The 21775-nt window shown below is 37.1% G+C and overlaps 1 protein-coding gene across 6 annotated transcripts in view; it reads right to left on the reverse strand.

Moving 5' to 3' along the window:
• LARP7 (La ribonucleoprotein 7, transcriptional regulator) overlaps positions 1 to 21775 on the reverse strand; it is a 34597-nt gene that overhangs the window by 1671 nt on the left and 11151 nt on the right. For 5 of the 6 annotated variants that reach the window (XM_050944035.1, XM_050944033.1, XM_050944034.1 and 2 more), the window contains exons 5-13: positions 21327 to 21491; positions 20320 to 20428; positions 18178 to 18552; positions 15598 to 15733; positions 10507 to 10670; positions 9446 to 9564; positions 6377 to 6536; positions 5222 to 5313; positions 28 to 54 (exon numbers count right to left, since the gene is read on the reverse strand). In XM_050944035.1, coding sequence (XP_050799992.1) covers positions 28 to 54; positions 5222 to 5313; positions 6377 to 6536; positions 9446 to 9564; positions 10507 to 10670; positions 15598 to 15733; positions 18178 to 18552; positions 20320 to 20428; positions 21327 to 21491 — 1347 coding nt within the window. The remainder of the gene's footprint in view (positions 1 to 27; positions 55 to 5221; positions 5314 to 6376; positions 6537 to 9445; positions 9565 to 10506; positions 10671 to 15597; positions 15734 to 18177; positions 18553 to 20319; positions 20429 to 21326; positions 21492 to 21775) is intronic. The other variant, XM_050944038.1, reaches the window with a different exon arrangement.

Genomic DNA, 21775 nt, shown 5'->3' on the forward strand with positions numbered 1-21775 from the left:
TCTTCCACAGCAGCACACAGAACTCACCATAAAGACATTGGGACAACTTGGAATCTTAAAAAAAGAAAAAAAGATTAAAAAATGGATATTGTTTTGCCCCAGGGAACTCTCCCACTACGAAAGTAATTCTGTCGTCCACTGTCCAGTCACTGACCAGAGGACCCTTTTTCTTCTTCAACACTGGCTCAAAATATTAGGCAAGTCCAAGAGAGGTCCTTAGTTTTTCAAACCACAGCTAACATGTGAGCTGCAAATTTTCTTCCATTTCCACTCATACTTTCAACCCCTCTCTCTCATCACAGCACACACCACATAAAACTCACATGGCAACAGCAAACCTCCCCTCATTCCTTGGAGATCAAGAACAATAGCTGGGAAAAGCTCTCAGTCCAAAGTAATACGAAATGCAAAAATGTTCATATGTCACCCTTGTGGGAAGCAAACTGCACTACTAGTTAACAACGTGCCAATTCAGCTTTTTTGTCTCCAATCTGAAGAAATTAAATGGGACACCACAAAAGTCAATTTTAAACAAAAGTGAGAATTTCAGGAAATTTCTGCCATCACTGGGATCCACGGTGTCTCACATCTACGCAACTTTTTTTTTTTCTTTCAAGAAACTTACTTTTAAAAAGTAATCTTACATATATACACACTGTACACCTTTAGGGCCTTAATACATCGGCAAAAACAGATGACAAGTTCTGCTGAGATTCACTTAAAGACACAGAATCTTGTCAATTATCTTAAATCATCAACTTTAAAAAACTGTGGTCTTGTCATGTGTGTGTGGACATCTTGCTTGTGTTCTGGAGGATATTGAGTCAAAATTGATATATGCCATTTAGTGTCCATACTGGGGTATGCATTGATTTAACTAAACCTGTGCAAGTCTGCGTGTAGATAGGCCCTGTGTACCGCAACAGCAGAAGTATAGACTCACTCCATGGCACCCTCACTATCCTCCAGAACACAAGCCAGACGTCATGTGATGAAATATAGTAAAGGAAGCAGAGAAAATGCAAAGAAACAAGGAACAGACAAAAGTACCTCAATTTCTTTCAAGTCTAGGTAGAAAGTGTGTAGGAAGACAGATGTTCTTGTGAATAAAGCCCAGCCTATACTAGGGAAACTTGCACCACTTTAACTACATTGATGCAGTTACACAGCAGGGCTTACACCGGTACAGCTAACTTTGGGCACCACTGTAAAGCCTTACCTATAATTAAAGTTGCACCTATCTTGCTTATATGAATATAAAATTGTTAAACTAAACCAATTGCGCGTGCTCACACTATTGTGCTTGCACCGCACTAGAAACCACATGAGCACACAGCCCTGTTCTGAATTGATGGTAGTGCTTTGTAAGCCCCACTTTACATTGGTGCTCAAACATTACACTGGTGCAAATTTATTTAACGTAGGCAGAGCCTAAGCTGGAGTGTAGAGTGAACAAAACTGATGCCTAATTCTTTAGAGAAGAGCCAAGTACAAGGTAAGTCTGACAAATACTCTTTTCAATATATCGTGACCTTCAGTATTCATTCATATAATTGGAAGATCTTTTTAAATTATGATAGATGAGTTTCTAACTAGAATTCTGATCCTATTCAGACTACATAAAGTGCATGTATTTTTGTACAAGATTCATGTTCAACACTTATCTGTAAATTACTTTACAAACAAAAAGACTAATTTTGTACTTGTAAATTACAAAAGAAATAGGATTTTGAATCACTTTAATGCTAAGAACATATGAACAGCCATACTGGGTCAGATCAAAAGTCCATCTAGCCCAGTATCCTGTTTTCCGGCAGTAGCCAATGCCAGGCACCCAGATGGAACAAACAGAGCAGGTAATCGAGTGATCCATCCCCTGTTGCCCATTCCCAATATTGGTTCTTAGCTGTGATGTCTTCATGAACTGTACAGCCTTAATTATGAAAGTTTTTATTACAATAATTTTCTTGCTTTCCTAAATTGTGACTTTAAAGAAAAAAACAACTAATTCTGAAGGATCTTTAACAAAGTTTTGACAGTTATAAATGAACACTGATGAGCAGGGCAAAAAACAGCTATTAGTTGTTGAAAATTGCAGTTGGAACACAGACTATCAAAGAGGAGTGAAAGAGTTAAAGTTATCTGACTTCCGTTAATCATTCCTCTCAAAAAGCCTTACTTACCAATGTTAGCATTTAAATAGACCTGACTAGGCTTTGAAGCTAACACCTCTCTGGGTTGAAAGGTGATGGGAAAGGGGGAGGAGTGAGAGTCTGCACCTTTTGCTGCTGCTATTGTTAGGCAGAACTGAGAGTTTATTTTTGCAAGCCTAGTTGAGTTACACATTACAGGCTACCTTACATCAATTTGCACAGCAAATACTGTACTATCTTCACAACAAGAAGCTCTAGAAACTTGGGTGCTGAGTTTCCACAACCCCAGCTGAAGTCAATGGAAGCTCAGGACCTTTGGGAGGTTGGGGGGGAAATCAAACCCTTGATTTAAAAAAAAAAATCCATAATTTAATAAAAATGGCAACAACAAATCCCTGTATGGTGGCTTTACCTATGTGAGAGCTCAGAGAACATTCAGTAATTATATGAATTATAATATTATCTGCAAAAAAATACTGCTTCTAATAGCATTTTTACCTGAAGAAGGAAGCAGCAATGCAGCCATACAAGATTTTTTCCTTTTCATCTATATATGCAACTGGGAAACTAAGACTGGTCAAGAAAACGAGATGATTTTCCAATTTAACAAGTGAAAACAAAAGGGTTATTTTAAAATTCAAACAGAAGACCTTACTTGCAGTGGATATATAGTGATCAAGGCAATAAGAGATGTAAGGTGAGACTCACCCCTTCTCCAGCCCCTGTACAAAAGGTAAAGGGGACAGAACGGTGTAAAGGGACTCTAAAAGCCCCAGATCTAGGCAAAGGAGAAATTCCCCAGGGCAGGAACTGAAGATGACAGCTACATGCTGTTTTCCAAGAATCCCTTAACAAACAATGGCTTAAGGGGTGCAACAAGGTGGGAGGAGAATTTTAGGCGCACAGTTCTACTAAGATGCTGGGCAGCAACTTAGCCCAGGTTTACACTAGGAGTGCTTCTCTGGTATAATTATACTATTATACCATAGCAGCAAAGCACTCCTAGTATGGATTCAACTTTTGCCGGTACAACTTATGCTGGCTTCCACAAGCGAAATAAACTATACCATCAATATTACAATTTTGCCAGTATAACTGTGCCTAGGGTAACCAGATGTCCCGATTTTATAGAGAGAGTCCCAATTTTGGGGACTTTTTCTCACATAGGCACCTATTACCCCACCTCCTATCCTGATTTTTGACACTTGCTATCCGGTCAGCCTAACTGTGTCTACAGTAAGGGCTTCTGTCAGCACAGCTATGTTACTTGAGGATCACAATTCTTCTCACCTCTGCTAGATCACAGTGTTGCCAACTCTCATGATAATCACTAAAAAAATCAGAATGAGGAGTTCTTGTGGCACCTTAGAGACTAACAAGTTAATTTGTGCATAAGCTTTTGTGGGCTAAACACCACTTCATCAGGTGCATGGAGTGAAAAATACAATAAGCAGAATAAATATTATAGCACATGAAAAGATGGGAGTTGCCTTACTAAGGGGGGAGTCATAGTGCTAACAAGCCAATTCAATTAAGGTGGAAGAGGCCTATTCTCAATACTTGACAAGGAGTGAATTATCACTGTTTTCCTTAAAAGCCCAGCTCCTGGAGTCAAGTGGATATGATGATGATTTCAGCCTTTATTCTTAAAGAAAAAGTAAGTTTCTAGCCCTCCTGGTGGTGGAGAAAGTTTCAAAATGTGACCCCACTGCACCCTAAAGGCTCAAAAAGCAGAAGAGAAATAAAAAGACCAAATATATTATTTTTACATAATCTCATTATTTTTGGTGAGCCTGACTCATGATTTTTCAACATTTGGGGTTGGCAATACTGTATGGCGGCAGAAGTTTGTAGAGTAGACCTGGCCTTAGACAGCCCTGGGCTATATAGCTGTGCTGGCCAAACCGCCAACATAGACGCAGCTACGACGACAGAAGAGGGCTTCTGTAAGCATAGCTAATATCGTTCAGGAAGATGGTACTATTACTATGCTGACAGAGGTCCTCCTGTCAGCAGAAGCTGTGTCTACACTAGGGGGCTATGCAAGAATAGCCATTATGGGCAAATCCTAGGTTCCACTGGGACCATTCTGGCCCTCAGCAGTCTAGAATTGTTAGGGTTCTGAACACCCTCCCCCTCTCCCAACACCCTCTTGGGCTGCAAGTTCAGGTGTAGCACAGAATCTCATCCACAGACAGTAAATGTGTAAGTTTGTGCACATACAAGAAAAGAGACGTAGCAGGGAATGTTCCTCATGCTCTGGTCTCCAACACTGTGTATGCAATCCAAATGGTTCAATCTTAAAAATCATGAGTCATGCTCCAAATAATAATAATAATAATAATAATAATAATAATTTAAAAAAAATAAAATTTTTGATTTTTACCATCTGTTTTTTTGAGACTTGAAGGGTTCATGTTTACAAGCTCTTCTCTGCTGTGAGCTTACTTGCTTTTAAATAAAAGCCGAGATTCTCATGTAATTGCCTGACACCATGAGCTAGAGGTTTAAGAAAAACACCAAATATTGAAAGACTCGTGATAAAAATCAGAGGAGTTGGCAACACTAGTATAATCAGACCCCTTAACTTTATCATGGAACAGCACATAAATCCTTTTAAATTCCATTTGAAATGCATTGTTTTGCAGCTTTAAAATACTATTCAGACCAAACGGTTTATTCCATTAAATGTAAAGCTGTCTTACCTCTTAGAACCAGAAATCAGAATTCTTTAACTACATGCAAACATAAAACTCATTAGCAGTGACTGCTTCAGAACACCAGAGTCTAGGTGGGCAAATGATTCATTTTTATTTTCTACATATAGCAACTGGACCCTGCAGTAACCAAGTGCTCCATACTTTGCTGCAGCATTTGACTGTAAAATCTACTGCCAAGTCATCAGGATAAGATGAGAGACGAAAGTGGAGCGGAAGATCACAAAGTTGAGGAAAAATACAGATATTTCCCTTTCACTCATGCTTTCGATCACAGAAATCACATTTCAATCACTGTTCCACAAAAAATAAATATAAATCCGGACAATCCACTATTCAAACTTATTTTACCTTTTCTGTGCCTCGCCTCTTTTCTCTAGGTTGGTTAAGTTTAGCTTGTCTGTCCACCAAAATTTTCTGCCAGTACCGCTGTTCGTGATCACCTTGACATACACAGGAAGTGACAGTGCATTAACAAGGTTATCCAGTATAAAGAATGCAGCATTTTACCTGTCATGGCCAGCTCTACTTATTTTAATATGTATAACCATGTGAACAATATTTGTGGATGAAACCTTCAGTTCTCAGCAAAGAAGGAACTTCTGTGTAAGAACAGGTTAATCCCTTTTCATTATGAGAGGGGGAAAACCTCATTTCAAAATGGAAGCTCATTTCAATAAAGGTAGTTTTAAATACAACATTAGGCATACATATAAAACTTCAATCACTGACTTTGTGTTAATCTGAAAGAATATTTTTTATGTGGGGGAGGAAGGCGCAGAGGAAAAAAGCAGAGAGGAAATTTGCTCCCCCAAAATCATCTTTGTTTTGAGGTCAAGTCTGGGAAATTTTTTGATGGTTAAAAGTTACTTATTTTCATTTCAATAGGCTGATTTAAAAAAAAAATCCTAAACAATGACTTGGCGAGCACTACAAACCCAGAAAGGGATCTAAGGTAAAGTATACTATGTCTTTATATCAGTATAACTGCATCCAAACTAAGACAGTTTTATCACTTTAGCTATTCCTGTATAGTCAGCTAGTCTAGTCACAATTTTCCATAAAATTCATTATTCCAAATGTTCTAGAGAGACACACTTGCCTTTCACCATTACATTGTAATTACAAGCCTGAAGAGTGGAATAGGAATATGATTCACTGCAGTGACAACTGTCCATTGTCACTGAAACCAAAAAGTGATCTGCTAGTTGAAGTCAAAAGACCACTCTTGTAAGAATAAAGTTAAGGCAACCAATTTAAAATACCAACACATTTTGACAAAGAAAAAGTGACATTGTATGTTCGAGGTTTTGACGCTTTATTTTTTGTAGAAAAAGAATAGCGATAAGAAAATGATATAAAACCAAAATATTGATTCTATAATTTATACATGATGCAGAAAAGTATCTTAACTGAATATCAGCAATAAAGTTAAAATGCAGCAACAGTCCTGCTCTTAGCTCCTAGGAGCTGTCTCTCATGCATATATTTTAATAAACATCTTACCAGTTAGGACCTCAAGTTTCCAGTTGTTTTTAATCTGAATTTCTTTATGTGCTTTCATTACAATCTGTGCATCTTCAGGAGTTTTAAACCGAACATGACACTCTGTGTCTCCTTCCAGCACATCAACATAAGCAACATCAGCTATCATAGCCAGACCATCCTGTGGCACAAAAGAGAACTCAGACAAGTTAGCCAGAACAAAAATAAACTGCAGTATTTTCAAATACTGTCCTTTGAAAATCCAAGGTGCATACAAAGGAGCAATGGCTTGGGAAATATTCTCTAAAGTCAGTTACAAGGAAGTGAAAGTGGAACTTTATTACATTAATAAATGAATCTTATGTCAAATAATTTCTGGCTAATATTTATTGAGTTTTCAGAAGAAAATCTCTGAATAGTCAATGTTTACTAGATTGAGAATGATATAATTTACCTCAGAGTTGCATGTGTCCCAAGAACCCAAGCCCAGGCCGTATCTATTACGAATGCACTCAAAAGCTAACCCTTGTTGATGTCCTTTACAGTCATTAGGAGGGATGACAGCAGCAGCAGAATTATGTAATGCAATAGTATTTTCATCTCACGTTAGTCCAACAAAAATATATTTACTTCCACGCCTAAATATTTTATTTAAGGTTATGACTGTGGAGAATGAAAAGAAAAACTTCAAGAACAGTGAAGAAGTTAGGAAATCAGTACATGGCACACTACAGTGGATACTGGAGTTCCTTTTCTCCTATACCAGATGATCTCTGCCTGAAAACTGACACCAGCAGCTGAAGAAGGAAGAGTCACACACACTCTTTCAATCAAATACTTTACCTGTGAAACTTGCTGTGAGGGAAATTAACTGGGATCACGCATTCCTAGTCAATTTCATTCACAGCAGGTACTGCAAGTAAAAAATGTTTCTATGCAAGAATTAGGCACTACTTTTAACCCTCCAGCTGCAAGGCTGAATCTGAAACCCCCCCAGCACCTAGGCTGACAAGACCATGTGTGGTCCAAACAAAAACTTTTCACTCCTAAGTTTAGTATTCCCACATAACATTTCCACAGAAAATTATGCAGACTACCAAAATTAATTTTACAGGAATATTTACTTATTGACTGATCTCTGAAAAGTGCCTCCACTCAGTAGCATGAAATAACATGTTGGTAATCAGAATTGAAATGTTTAAGCAATAATGTTACCTTTTGCTGGCTTATTGCATATATTTCAAATGTATTTTGCATATACCTGTCAAGAATGTACTATGAAACCTAGACCAGCTACAGAATATTTCCATAATTTCCTACAGTAGGCCAAAACATCATAATATTTTTGTGTAACATTTTGTAAAATGTTATGTCTGCCCTGTTTATTCTCTAGTCACGGTTGTGACTCCATAGTTAAGATGGGGAGTGATTTTCTATTCTAATTCATATTATCACAGTCCTTTCTTTTCCCCTGAGAATTTTCATGCTTAGTCAAGGTCAGATCATTTATTTTTTAAGACTGATGCAAATCAGTCTTGTAATTTGATTTACAATATATGAAAATACCAGAGTCTAACACAGTTTGATTTCATCTCCACAAATAAGATCAAAACTTTGTTACCCCCTTGACTATATTACATCATGTTGTAACACAAACCCCTGACATAATAAAACATGTAAGTGCAGACAAACGCTGAATAGCACTTAGATATTACAAGTGATGAGTGAGGGAGAGGGAGGAGGTCAGACATTCTCTCATTAATGTCTCTTGGCTCTTAGCTAGCTGCTTATAAATACCTAAATAGATAAGACTGATTCAGTTGCAAGCATATTACCAGTTTGTTTTCAGTAGGAGAGATATGGCCCTGATCTTCCAAAAATTTACGCACATGCTGAAGTTTACACACTTATGGATTAGCCACCCTGACTTCAACTGTATTATTCACAGGATTGTAAACTTAAGCAACTGCATAAGTCTTTACAAGACTAGGTCTGAAATAGTTCTCTCATTGCCTTAAATAATCTACAGAGTATTCATTCCAATATTGCCAATATAACATAATGTTTACTGTTTGAAAAGCATTCAAGTATTAAACCTTCTGATTTAAGTGTCATAAAAGATTCAGAGTCCCATCTATGCAAAAGAACCAGCATACACTAATACTTCACATATTACTGTGTCCGTGGCTTCTGAAATGGATGTTTCGTACTTAAATTAGGGGCAAGTGATGAAAATGACCATAGAAAATCAGTTTCTGCGTTTCCTCAAACAGGCACAAGTTCATGTCTCTATTTAGTCTTTCTTATCTGAACCAAAATACATAAGAAGCTGCAAGTTGCAAATAAAAAAAAAAGTTGGTCTTCTATCACCTCACAGCGCTGCAAATTTATATTAAGTTTCGTGTAAACTAAGGCCAAAAAATCAATTTGACAAGCACAAAAATAAGTAACAGTTACATGTCATTTCATTTATCAAATTACATATAACCACATGTAACATAAATGGTATTTTGGGAATAATTCTAAGTCACTTAGGGAAATATTTTATGACTCTCATTCAGGGAGCACTTTATTGGCCTCAAGTTCCTATTAGATGAACAAACCTTATTAAGTAAAATATTATTTTGATAGAGATTAGTCTATATTAAGCAACTATCATCCATTTTGCCTTTATATGAAGTAAAAACAGTTTATCAGTAACAAATAGTTTTTTATTTTCTTAACAATACAGAATTCAACTGATGTTTGCAAGGGTAGAGCAGTCAGGGCTGGTGATAGAGGGAGAAAACGACTCATCCCCAGTAAAAAGTAAATCTGTTTTATAAAACTTATTTTTATGGTAAACTTGACTTCTCTGGAAAAGCTCTTTTCATCTGCTCAAAGCTTTTATTACTGTTGGTTTTGAAATAGGTTCTCTCAACCTGGTTCTGCTTTAATGAAATCTTCCATTAATGGGTACTATTCAGAAATACGTATACAGCTAGTTGCCGGATAGAATTTCAATATGACTAGTTTAAATGGTATTGAATCATTTTCAGGATGGTATAAGGGGAAAGGATAACAGCTGCCCTGAGGTTACAAAGGCATTACCTTGATGTGTTTCCTGCCTGGTAGGGGTTCAGTGCTAATGATCTTCAAAATTACTCCACTCACAAACTGTGGTCCCATTGTGTTAGCTTTCTCAGGGGGGCCAGAATCTTCATTGGTAGCTGTTAATTTGAAGAGGAAAAGAGCATAATGAAGCTTCACACATATTACCCTGACAAACACGAGATAATCACAAAAATCACACAAACAATGCAATAAATCTTGTGCTGGCGTTCACACAGTGAATGAAACAGATACCAAACACTGCTGCAATGAATAAATATTTTATTGTTAGTTGGGAACAATTTATATATATGGCTACTGATGGCAGAAACTAGTATTTCAAAAGATAAAACCAAAGTGACAATACCAGGAGATGGCATAATGAATGAATCAATTAGAAATCCCTCCTAAACAAAAGGCTTTATACAAGTCCTTTTGCAGTTTTAAACACAATGTATGGTAAGAACACTTAAATTAACACCCTCTTAGTTGTAAAAAGATCTTTGCACCCCAAATTCTGGAATGATCTTGGTGAGTGCTGAAAAAAGTTCAGCGCTCCTAAGATAGAAGTTTGTGGACAGAAGTTCAGAGGATCCGGTGCAACCTAGTAACAGAGTAAGGCAAGAACTGAGTTGAAACATGGTTCTGACTAACACAGATGCATCGCTTGTGTAGACAGGCCCGAAATGGAAACTACCACAATACTTGGTAGTTGGTTTACTATGAATTATCATCATTAAATTAAACTAAACGTCTCAAAACCAAAGATCATTTTGTAATCTTGGATTATTTTCTAAGTAATTTGATTATTCATTAATTCAGATAATTCAATAAACCATAATCGGTATAAATAAAATTTATTTTATATAACATGGCTCCTTTAATAGAAGTGTTGTAAAAGCTTTATTTCACTCTGCCTTTTCCATTCAGAGAAGTTAGTACACAGTGGAACTATTTTGATATGGATCTATTTTCCAGTTCTATTAGAATATCAAACTCTAACGAACACCAACTGCATTAAAAAAAATCAAAGTATACAACATAAAGATCATCAGAACAACCTTCACATTTAACATTTTTTGTTTGAGGACGCTTTTGTACACCACTATCTGTTTCCATCTTCTCCAGACACTCAGATTTGATTTGGGACATTGTTTTCTTTAAGGAAGCCATGCTGGCTTTTTGAAGGGCCAAATATTCTTGCTTCAGATCCATCCATTCACTCCTACATAAGACAAAGATTTAGGAATAAAAATGTCAATACTTGGGCAAAAATAATTAGACTTAAAAAAGCCATTACCAACATAAAGACAAAATTATGATGCTATTATTTGTATTACTGCAGAATCTGGGAGCTGTAGTCATGGACCAGAACCCCATTGTGCTAGGTGCTATACAAACAGAACAAAAAGACAGTCCCTGCCCCCCAAAATGTAATCAAAATATAAGACAAGAGACAACAGATAAATACAGATGAGGTAGAACAAGACAATATTGGTCAGCATGATAGGCAGTGATCTCAGTACACCAAGAGCCTGTTATCAAATTTTTGTAGGCATCATGAGAAAGACAAGTATTGAGGAGGGTTTTGAAGGAGGATAATGAGGTAGCTTTGAAGACGTTTGTGGGGAGTTCCGCCTAAGTGCAAAGCACAGTATGGAAAAAGCACAAGAGTGCTTGTTTGAAAAATTAACAAGTGGGCAACGGGAGGGTAGCATCATGGACTGATTAGAGGTGACAGTCAACATCTTGATAGCAAATGAGAGTGGGGATAGGGTGACATGGTCAAAATGACTTGCAAATAAAATACACAAACCATAGCTGACATCAGGGGGCAGATGCTCAGTTGGCGTAAATTGGAGCTATGGCAATATACGCCAGCTGAGGCTCTCCCCTGTTGTGCTTAATGGCCTCCCCATCTTTTTATATGGCTGTCTAGGGTCTGATGGTTATCTGACTAAATTACCACTTCATTTTATCTACTAAATGGCCTAAATAAATACTAACAGGAGAACAAAACTACTAACAAATTAAGAGAGATTGCCAAGTGTATTACATCTTCTTCAGAAAGTATTATGAATGCTTTGGTAAATCAGACATTACTATTTGGAACTGGAATTACAAGAGTGCGGACGCTAATTTAGGACTGATTAGTTTTACTACATTAAAAATTAGTCATTTTTCTCTAGAAAATTCACTGATTAAAAACCAACAACTGGTTAAACTCACCAAAAAAAACCCCTATAGAGATAAGAACATTCTTTACTATTCAAATGCATTAGAGTTTAAAAAAATCCACACTGCATGGAAGCAATTTATATATTTACATATATTTAACATGGAGATGTTTCTGCAAACAGCTAGAGCTTTGCTCCATAGAAACACAATGCCTATAGCGCCACTGTGAGAATGACTCATTGTTACCCTAATCTGTGCTATCAAACAAGCTGATAGGGGATTTTTAAAGAGGAGGATATCTTGTGGTAATGGTTTTAGCTGTTAACATTGACAACTGTATACTTCAAAAAAGCATCTAGCTCACCCAGGATCACAGGTTCTCACAGAGCAAAGACATTAAAATAACAAAAGAGCCTTGTAATGATTCTTTGAGATAAAAAGGCAACAACCACTCTGTAGTAAGGTATGGTATAAATAAGAACCTGAGGAGGCACTCCCTGTTAACTAGACTGGAAAGGAAGAGAACACCAAGGGGAATGAGCCAGGCAAGTAATTCAATGTTTATAATGTTCTTCTGAAGCATTTCTACTATGCAATAATGAATAGAAATGTAATATTCTTGTGTTGTATTTCATGCAGCAGGTGTACTGAAGTGGTGGAAAAGGATAGCAGACACTGCAAAGTACTGGTTTATGTGGACCCCTTCTACTTTAACATGGAGGTGCTTTCTGTGACTATAAAAAGTAAGTGCTTCCATGTTTTAGTAGAGGTGAATCCTGATCTCAGTCCTGGAATATCCACATGGAAAAACAGGAACCTTGCCTCCTCTGCTCTTGTGTCTGAGGATTTGTTGACCCATAAAAGGAAATAAACACAACAAGAGGAAAAATAAAAATCATGTTTACCTATTGTGTAAAATCTCTATTCTAGAATAGTTGGTGTTCAGATAACACCAGTATATGGATCAGGTAACTAAATTATATTTATTTTTTAAAAAATTAGTATGATTTTGCTGGTCAACTTATTTAAGTGAGTATGTTATTCTAATTAATATTGATTATGACAAGTGAGGTATTTATGACAACTTTTAAAGGACCCCCTTTGTTTTAACATGGGGGGTACCCTGCTGCCTAGAAAAAGTAAGTGCTTCCATGTTTCAGTTGTGGTGGCTCCTAGTGTCTTGAATTTATGACACTTCTAGAAAATAAGACTGATCACCGCTCAGAAAGCAAACTAAAATGTGCAAAAAGTAACAAATGCTAGCGAGTCTGTCCTTTAAAATATCAACCCCTATTATTGTTGTACTTCAAACTTCAGATTTTTCACAACAAAAATGCCTAAAGATTACATTTTATATTATATATATTACTCTATTAGAAATTACTCTGAATGTGCATGCTATACATATTTTAACAAATTCTTATATGTAGTTATATTTTACAGAAAAGAGGCATAACAGACGTTTGCAGTCTCAGCTTAAAGGATCCCCACTACTTTAATGTGGAAGTACTTGCTTTACTCCTGATAAAGTAAGTGCTTCCATGTTTTAGTGATGGTGAAACCTGATTTTTCAACTGCAGAACATCTACACTGAAAAAATTCCTATTTCCACAGAAAACAGTTGATATGGAAACCTAGAGGACTAGTTACAATTCTGTAGCAAATATCCTACCATAGTAATTTAAAACATACACTCTAAGGGAGAAATCCTGCCCATATGAGGTAAGTAGCATTTAGACAGAATCCATGGCTTAGACTGGCATCATGACATAATTATGAAATTCTCTGGGGCAGGGGGCAGCCAATACTGTTTTTCTCCAGCACTAATGCATCTCTATATACAGGGTTAGTTTCTCTCTTTTCATAACAGCTATGCACTCATGGATTTACTCCCCCCTCCCGTCCAAAAATAGTTAGTCTTTGTTGTAAAGGACCCCCTCTACTTTAACATGGAAGTACTTGCTGGATGCTTGAAAAAGTAAGTGCTTCCATGTTTTAGTTGTGGTGAATCCTAATTGCTCATTTACAGATCAGTTACACAGCAGAAAATGCTATTTTAAATACACTGGTTAAAAGTACATTGTGATTATCTGGAGGGCCCCAAATTGGAACGTTGTTTGTGTTTGATAGTTTGTTGTTTGCATTTGATAGTACTGTATTTTTGGCTTTATACCGATTTTTCTATTTTCTAGGTAGCATACAACACAGAGGAACAGATAGCTGTTGTTTAAATCCAATGATATTAAGAGTATTAGAAGGAATGTAAATAAAATAAATAGGGCAGTTTATTTTAATTTGAATCTGTTTTGTTATCTAAAGTTTGCTGTAAATATCTCTTGTAAAATGTTTAAACTTTGTTGTTATATATCTTAACTGCAGGCCAGTACTGTTGCTAATATGCAACTCTGTTGTGTAAAAGCTGGAATTGCACTTTAGCAATGGTGATGGACTGTAAGACATACAAATAGATATTACAGGAAATGGCAAAGTAATTACTAGACATATTAGATGCTCTCAGATAAATATGTAATTTCAGTTTGGCAATATTTAATAAAATATGCAACACTTTAGAAACCTGTGATTTTATTGAACAGTTATATTTTTATATTTTATTTGAGAATGTCACAGTTAACAGCGGCATGTTGGTGTAAAGAAGCATGCACATTCACGTATACCATTATGTCAAAACATGAAAGCACTTAAATTTATTTGGGTTACTATATATACAGTTTAAACAGATGTAAAAGATTCTTCTTATCTTCTGTTTCTGGGGATTAATTTGGTCTGTTCACTTGTAGAATATACTAATCAACAATCATGAACTATTCAAATTTTGATCTTGGAAGGATCTAAGAAAGTACAACATAATTATCCACAACTCTTTAAAAGTATCCTTTTTGAAGGAATCCCATTAAATTCAAAGGACCTGGCAACACAGCTTGGCTAAAAAGCAGCATTTAAAACGGAACTAACACTTTTATCCAATAAATACTTCCCACACAAGACTCAACTTATTGCTAGTTACAAAATAAGCTAGAGTATAATAATATGGTTTCCAAACAAACACTTAAAATATTTTACCTACACACATCATGGGATTACATAGGAGAAAAGAGACGTTTTAATAGTAGATTTTGTGCCATGACTGACACCACAGTCTGCATGGACAGTAAAATCATAACTGAAGCTAAGTTTTCATTAATTGGGAAAAAGGTGCAAAAAACATTTTAACTTGAAAATCTGAAGTTCAATCCTGAACAGGAAAGCATTCAAATACAATGCTTTCAACCTATCTCAGGCACTTCAATTCCTTTAATAGAAAGGAAAAAAAAACATGGTCCATATTCCAATCCTACATTGTTGTAAATTCAAACACCACCAAGCTGAAGGGTGTAATGCTGGTGTAATTTAGTCCTGAGTTTATATGAAGAAAAAGCAGACCTGTGCCTTATGCAAACTCTATAATGCCATCAAAGTACAGACCAGTTTCATTTATTTCAGTATCCAACAGTGGTCAATGAGAGATTCTTAATTAGGCTTAAGAAGCTTTCATAATGCTCCTTCAGTTCCCCACAATTAGGTTTAACTGGTGATCAACATAATGCTGTGAACTTAACATTTTTACTTTTGCACTTAAAATAACAAAGACAGCAGGGATAGCTAACATGCCACCATATGGTGGAAACAATATTTTCCCCATTACTACTCCTAAAACAGCAGTCTTGACAAATTTTGACAAGTTCCCAAATAAGAAAACCATCTGATATATTAATGCAGTGACATTAATTTGAACTAATGCTGACTGAGAGATTTATAGCAGCTAACTGATAAGATGGGAAAAAAAACCATTACTGTCCTACAGTGCAAGTGGGTTAATACCATTGCTCTCTTTTTGAATGGTAGGGTATATTCAATCAGCACAAAAAAACACTACTCTGAATGCTATAAACATATTAGTTGGTGTCATAACATACTTTGAGAGTACTCTCAATGGAATGACCTCCTCTCCCATCTTGTGCCTTTCTTTGTGCTTTTTCTTATGCTTTCTTTTTGATTTTGAAAGAGATGTGTCTTTCTTATCACCATCTTTCTCCTCTTCTGTAGTAACTTCTAAATGAAAAATCCCAAAAGAAAGATAATTGGACATGACTTGGACAGATCATATTTAAAGTGATAAACACATAATTGAAATGGCATGTTCCTTCATTTACATTGCTATAAGCAGCACTGCTGTGACAACATTTATGATCATCTTTTTCAGTTTGGATTTTTCCTGGTAATATCACAGTGAAATGCAGGGAGGTCTCTTCTACTTTATTTCCACAGTATATTTAAAAAAAGTACAGACTAGTACAAACTGTCAAACAACATGAAAAACAATGCAGAACGCAATGGTGCCTGTTTTAGACTATTATTTACTCTCTACTTCGTTTCATTTCGAACCCTTCCCTCCTTTTTCCACTGAGCACTGAAGGTTTATCCTTTACGAAGCTGAAAAGCTATTGTACTCTATTGCTTTCTTCATCTTAGATTCTTAATTCTCCTTTAAGCCACCTATAATCCAGTATTCTTTTCCTCTTCACACCCCTTCTAGTTCACATCAAAACCATCTCCAGCTATGTGAGTAAGAGAAACTCATTAATGGATTTCCAACAATAGTTGCTGTCTCCCTACTTTTCTCCCCTCATCAGCAGCATGAGCCAATATTCCAGGGGTTCTCAAACTCCATTGCACTGTGAGCTGCTTCTAACAAAAATTACCACATAACCCCAAGAGGGGGGGGACTTAAGCCTGAACCAAAGCCCGATCCCCATCACCACAGGGTGGGCCGCCAAAGACAAATCTGAGCCTAACTCTGTAACTTGAGCACCACCGTGCTGAAGCCCTCAGGCTTCTGCCCCAGGTAGTGGGGCTTGGGCTTCAGCTTCGATCCTGGGGCAGTGTGCCTCAGGCTTTGGCTCTGGCCTTGGGCCACAGCAAGTCTAAGCCAGCCCTGGTGACCCCATTAAAATGAGGTCGCAATCCACTTTGGGGTTCCAACCCACAGTTTGAGAACTGCTGCACTATTCTATTTCCCATAAATTGTTCCCTGTCAAAAGCAAAAGCAGAGGTAGTCAATAGGCAGACTCCAGGCCAAATCTGGACTGCCAGATGCTGTTGAATGGACCCCAAAATACTTAATTATTATCATTATTGTTATTTTTTCTGGAGTCTGGACCTCGACTACACATTGGCCAAGAAATTTGGACCTTGACAAAAAATAATTGACTACCCTGATCAAAAGTGATCTTATCACTCTCCTTCTGCTGAAACCTTCAGCTTACTAGTTCTCACCTGCGAACCACAATCCTTTCCCCTCTCCCATTTTATATAGACTTGGCTGCTTCAGTATGCAGACTCAATGACCTCAAAAGGTCCCTGCTAGCCCTACATTTCTAGGATTTTATCATTTTTGTTCTGAAAAAAGTTGTTTTCTCAACACAAACTTTTGGATCTGTGGATATCAACCTTTTCCACATACTAAGATTGCTGTAGTCCCAGGTGATTTGCTATTTTACTTTTAGCTTCTAACCATGGATCCTTATCTTCACATGTAATTTTGACATAGCCTTTGATATCTTGGGTTGCTGTATCCTTATTTCCAGTAGAAAAGAAAAAGAAAAAAAGTGTCTCCAGCACATTCCTTTTCTTATTTTAATCCTACTCATCTAGGTTTTTATAAGGGGCCTGTCAGCATAGTCTTGCATTTTTAAATCTACACTTAATTTCAGTGGTGTTCCAGCTGCCCATACCAGGTCTGATTGAGCCTTCCCTGTAAACCATATTTATTTCTGATGAGAGTGTCAAATCTTACCTAGTGTCTCTGCTATTCTCCATCAAGTTCATCTCTCTGGAATGTCTCAATGCTAGATTTAACCTTAACAGCATTTCTATGAGCAATGACATCCAACTCTGCATATTCCTCAACTCATTCTCTGAACCTTCATGTATCTGCCACCTATTGGCCCAAATACTACTAATGAATGCTTCAAAAGACTAAAGTCCTTTTGATAAAAAGTAATTGATGTCCAATGTCTGAATCCATTATCAGTCTCTTTAGCACATAAATTTACCCAGTACACACTAGACCAAGTACTAGGCCTAGTAATCCCTGAGACCATCCCTCCCAAAGCCAGGAGTGTGCACGCCCAGCTTCTTCACTCCCTCCTCCTTTCATGAAACCCTGCTCTTCTCTAGCCTTGACTCCTGGGCTCCCTACTTCTTCACTTGTCTGCCACCAAGTATTAACTCCCCCAAAATTCCATCTTTCCATAAGGAAGTGGGTTTTCAGGAACTGATTTGCCTTAACTTACACCTTAACAACAAGATTTCTAACACTGAGAAGGAAATTCTATTTTGGCTCCCAAATCTCTTCCCCCATTCCCACTTCTTCCTCTTCTGCAAACTCACCTTTCATTATCTCTGGAAGATGGCGAAAATCCATCTTTAGTTAAATTTGCTTCTATGCAGCTAAAAGAAAATACAAACGGTACAAAATTCAATAATATTTTTACCTTTGGAATCCTTTTGAGCTTCTGTTGTTTCTTCTTTTACAGAATGAACATCATCTTTTTGAGCAGTTTTCTTGACTTTTGCACCTAATGTCTCTACATCTCCAGAGTTGCTTCTTTTTCTCTTCCCTAGCCTACTTTCCTCAGTTAACTCTGGGCTTTCTGTTCTATCCCATTTTTTTCTCTCTTTCTTAGAAGGTTGCCTATGGACTCCAGATACTTCCATTTCCAAGCACTCAGATGTTGTCCTGTGTCTCTTTGACTTGCTTATTTGATCTGCAGTAGTGTCCATGTTTGATTCTTTCATTTCTGCAGCAGACTGTAAGCTGCTCTCTTTCTTCATTTTGGATTTTTTCTTCTTTTTCTTCTTCTTCTCTTCTACATGAAGCAAAACAACACATTTAAAACGTTGTCAATTAGCATTCCTGATTAAATGCTAGATCAGTGAGCCTAGCTGCATAGAGGTAGCACAACATGCCCTCAAGTGAAAGGATTAGAGTTTGGGCCTTAAGTTTAGTTTTCAGCTCCTGGGAAAGTTGAGATGGGGATCATCCCATCATCCCATAAGACTTCTTTGCAATTACTGGAAAGAGGCAAGAGATGGTCCCAGAGGGCTTTACTGGTTATTTTAGGGAGACAAGATAAAACTATAGAGGGGGTTTCACTAGAATCTCCCAGTATAGAGTGGGGCCATGGTCCTGTAAGTGAAGGTTGAGAAGAGGTTTCCTAGAATGCTTCCTACTGAGTTAGAGAGAATCAAGTGTGCCTGAAAGGGTTGGGGGTAAAGTCCTGTTCTTCCTCATGATTTGTGTGTGATTACAACATTCCCTGGAACTGGCTGCTTTTGGAGGTGGGCAGGAAAGAAAAGGGTCCTTATTGAGTCAGAATGAACAAGTAAATAGGAAAGGCGGCCGATTTAAATTATGAGATTTATTGGAGGACACAACATTTGGAAGATACTGGAAAAATGCCAGAATTGCTTTTATGAACTCACTGAATCTCTCACAATTTGTATATACCAAGAACTTCATGCCTGCCAAATTACTTAATAGGGAGATTATCTGTATTGTAAAGTGGGAAAATTAGGTCTGATACCCAGTACTGTTTATTTGCTTCCAGACTGGCATGGGCTGGGAACACTACTGAGAAGCACAGTCAGATGCTGAAGTAGAAGCGGCACCTTCACCTTTTGACTCACACCGATCATCGCTACAAATGATTAAGGAACAAAGCCTTGTTGTTAATAAAGGAGTAGACAGTCATTGACCAGAAAAATGATGGATGTGATGGGGAAACTCACTGTGTGAATGGAAGGAGCCTCAAGACCCCACATGAGACAAAGTGAACTCCGCCATCAAAACCAAGGTAAGAATGAGCTGTGCAAGTCAACTGAAACTATAATCATGCTCCTTGAAGAATTATGCTATCAAAATTAATTTACAGATCACTTACAGAACCACTGCTCAAGCATACTGAAGGGCTTTCCCTTTGCAATTTTCCCCATGTTTCTGTGGGCAAACATTCTACTGACATTTAGAAGTCCCTGCCCAAAGGCACTGGAGTTATGAAGACTGAAGGATCCTCAGTGAGATATTCAGACAGTAAAATTCTGGTAAATTTCTCTGGTTCTACAGAAATACAGCTAAGAAGCTGAGCAGAAAGAAAAATGCCAGATAGTTGCCATCCAAGACCTGCTAGACCTAAAACATTTTTGTTTTAGCAGCCTTAATCTTTAAATGTAATTTTGCTATTATAATTTATATCCTTCTCTTCAATGCTTAATGTTTTTATGCAAGTGTGACAAATCTTACTGGGACTCATGGTGATTGTTTAAATAATGAATAATAAATAGTAGAGCATAGTCTGCTAGTATGAAAGCAAACAATGTTGCTTCTTGGTTAACAAGAAAGGAAATTTTCATCCTTATTCGAGACAGAAAAGAGGCAGAAATTCACTACGTCATCTCTGTATTCCAGTTTTGCTTCCTAAACCCATATTTGCCAAGAAAAAATAAAAAAAAAGTTATAAATTTCCATTTCAATAAAGTTTTAAATTAATAGATTAAACAGAAGCAAAATGAGTTTAAGATGTCTGAATTAAAATATTATGCCCAAAATATCCCCCTCCCCCACCACTAATACCTACCCACTACACTGCAGTCACTTGTATTCAGTGCAGGAACAGGCTTATTTTTTACTGTTCTGGGGAACATCCCAGGTTTTCTTGGTGCTTCTTCTGGCGGATTGTTCAAAAACTTAAATTTAAAAAAATAGACAGTATTTAAGATCAACAAAATATTGTTTAAAAATTAAATTTATTCACAGCAGAATACCTCCCCCCCCCCCCCAAGAAATAATTACTAAAAATATATACTGCCTCTACACCCATTCTAGAAAGATGTGGTCTCTGAAGAATCCAACAAAGGGGGTACTTTCTTTTTGATAATTGGTCCACGAGCACTGCTTAAAAGTTTATTAGTCTTCAAGACATTAGTGTTACTAGCTCCTTAGGCCAGTACAACAGTTTTATCATTCCATAGCACAACAAAAATAAAAGTAATTTCTAAAACCTCAAGACCACACCACAAAGCTATGATAAAAATTACTATTAATACCTTCATGATCCTCTTCCAGTGAGCTGTGCAAGGCCATTTCATTCCCATTTTGCTGCTGTCATAAACAGATTTTTATTCTGGGTTCAAAAGGAGCTAAAAAATAGCCCAGTGAAATTACAGGAGAAAATATCAGTGTGTTTTTCTCCTATTTGCTCCACTTAAGTTAACTGAATTAGAAAACTTTACAGTTTGTGAAGCTATTTGCAGGTTTAAAAAAAAAAATCCCCCCAAAAATCAAGGTGATATCCAGGCCCCCTTGGCCACCCCCTCAGCAGCAGTGACAGTAGTGGGGCCACGCCCCCAGAGCAGCAGCAACAACCAGAGCACCCTCCCCCAGATCAGCAGCGTCTGCTGGAGCGCCTCTCCCCAAGCGTTTAAGATTTAATTAGGGGTATTTTTAGTAAAAGTCATGGACAGGTTGCTGGCTGTGACTTTTTGTTTATTGCCCGTGACCTATCCATGACTTTTACTAAAAATGCCCATGACTAAATCGTAGCCTTAATTATGACATGGAAAGAAGTGTTAAAGCTGGGCCTACCTCAATAGCTTTGTCTGCTTGCTCTCTTGTTTCAAATTCAACAAATGCAAATCCCTTTGGGTCTCCAGTGGACTTATAACGTGGGATACTGATATAAACTACATTACCACATTTCCCAAATACCCGCTCAATCCAACTGTGGTTGACATTTTTGGGAAGTAGCTCCTAAAAAAAATTGAAACATTTTATTTCTCTTTTAGCAATATAATACACACATTCCTGTATAGTCAGTTACCATAGTATCAGAGGCTCAATGTAGCATAGTACTGCTAGCTATTTAAAAGTTTTCAATGAAATATCTAAGAAAAATTTAGGAAATATTTTGACATTTCTAGACAACTATGCTTATAGAATGAAATAGGTAGATAAATAGTAGTAAATTAATCAGTAGGGGTAACAGCAGGTTTTAGCATTCATCTGGAAATGTCACTTGAAAGCAGTGGTGGGCA

This window comes from Gopherus flavomarginatus, chromosome 3 (assembly GCF_025201925.1).
Source record: "Gopherus flavomarginatus isolate rGopFla2 chromosome 3, rGopFla2.mat.asm, whole genome shotgun sequence".
In the NCBI taxonomy this organism is placed as follows: domain Eukaryota; kingdom Metazoa; phylum Chordata; order Testudines; family Testudinidae; genus Gopherus; species Gopherus flavomarginatus.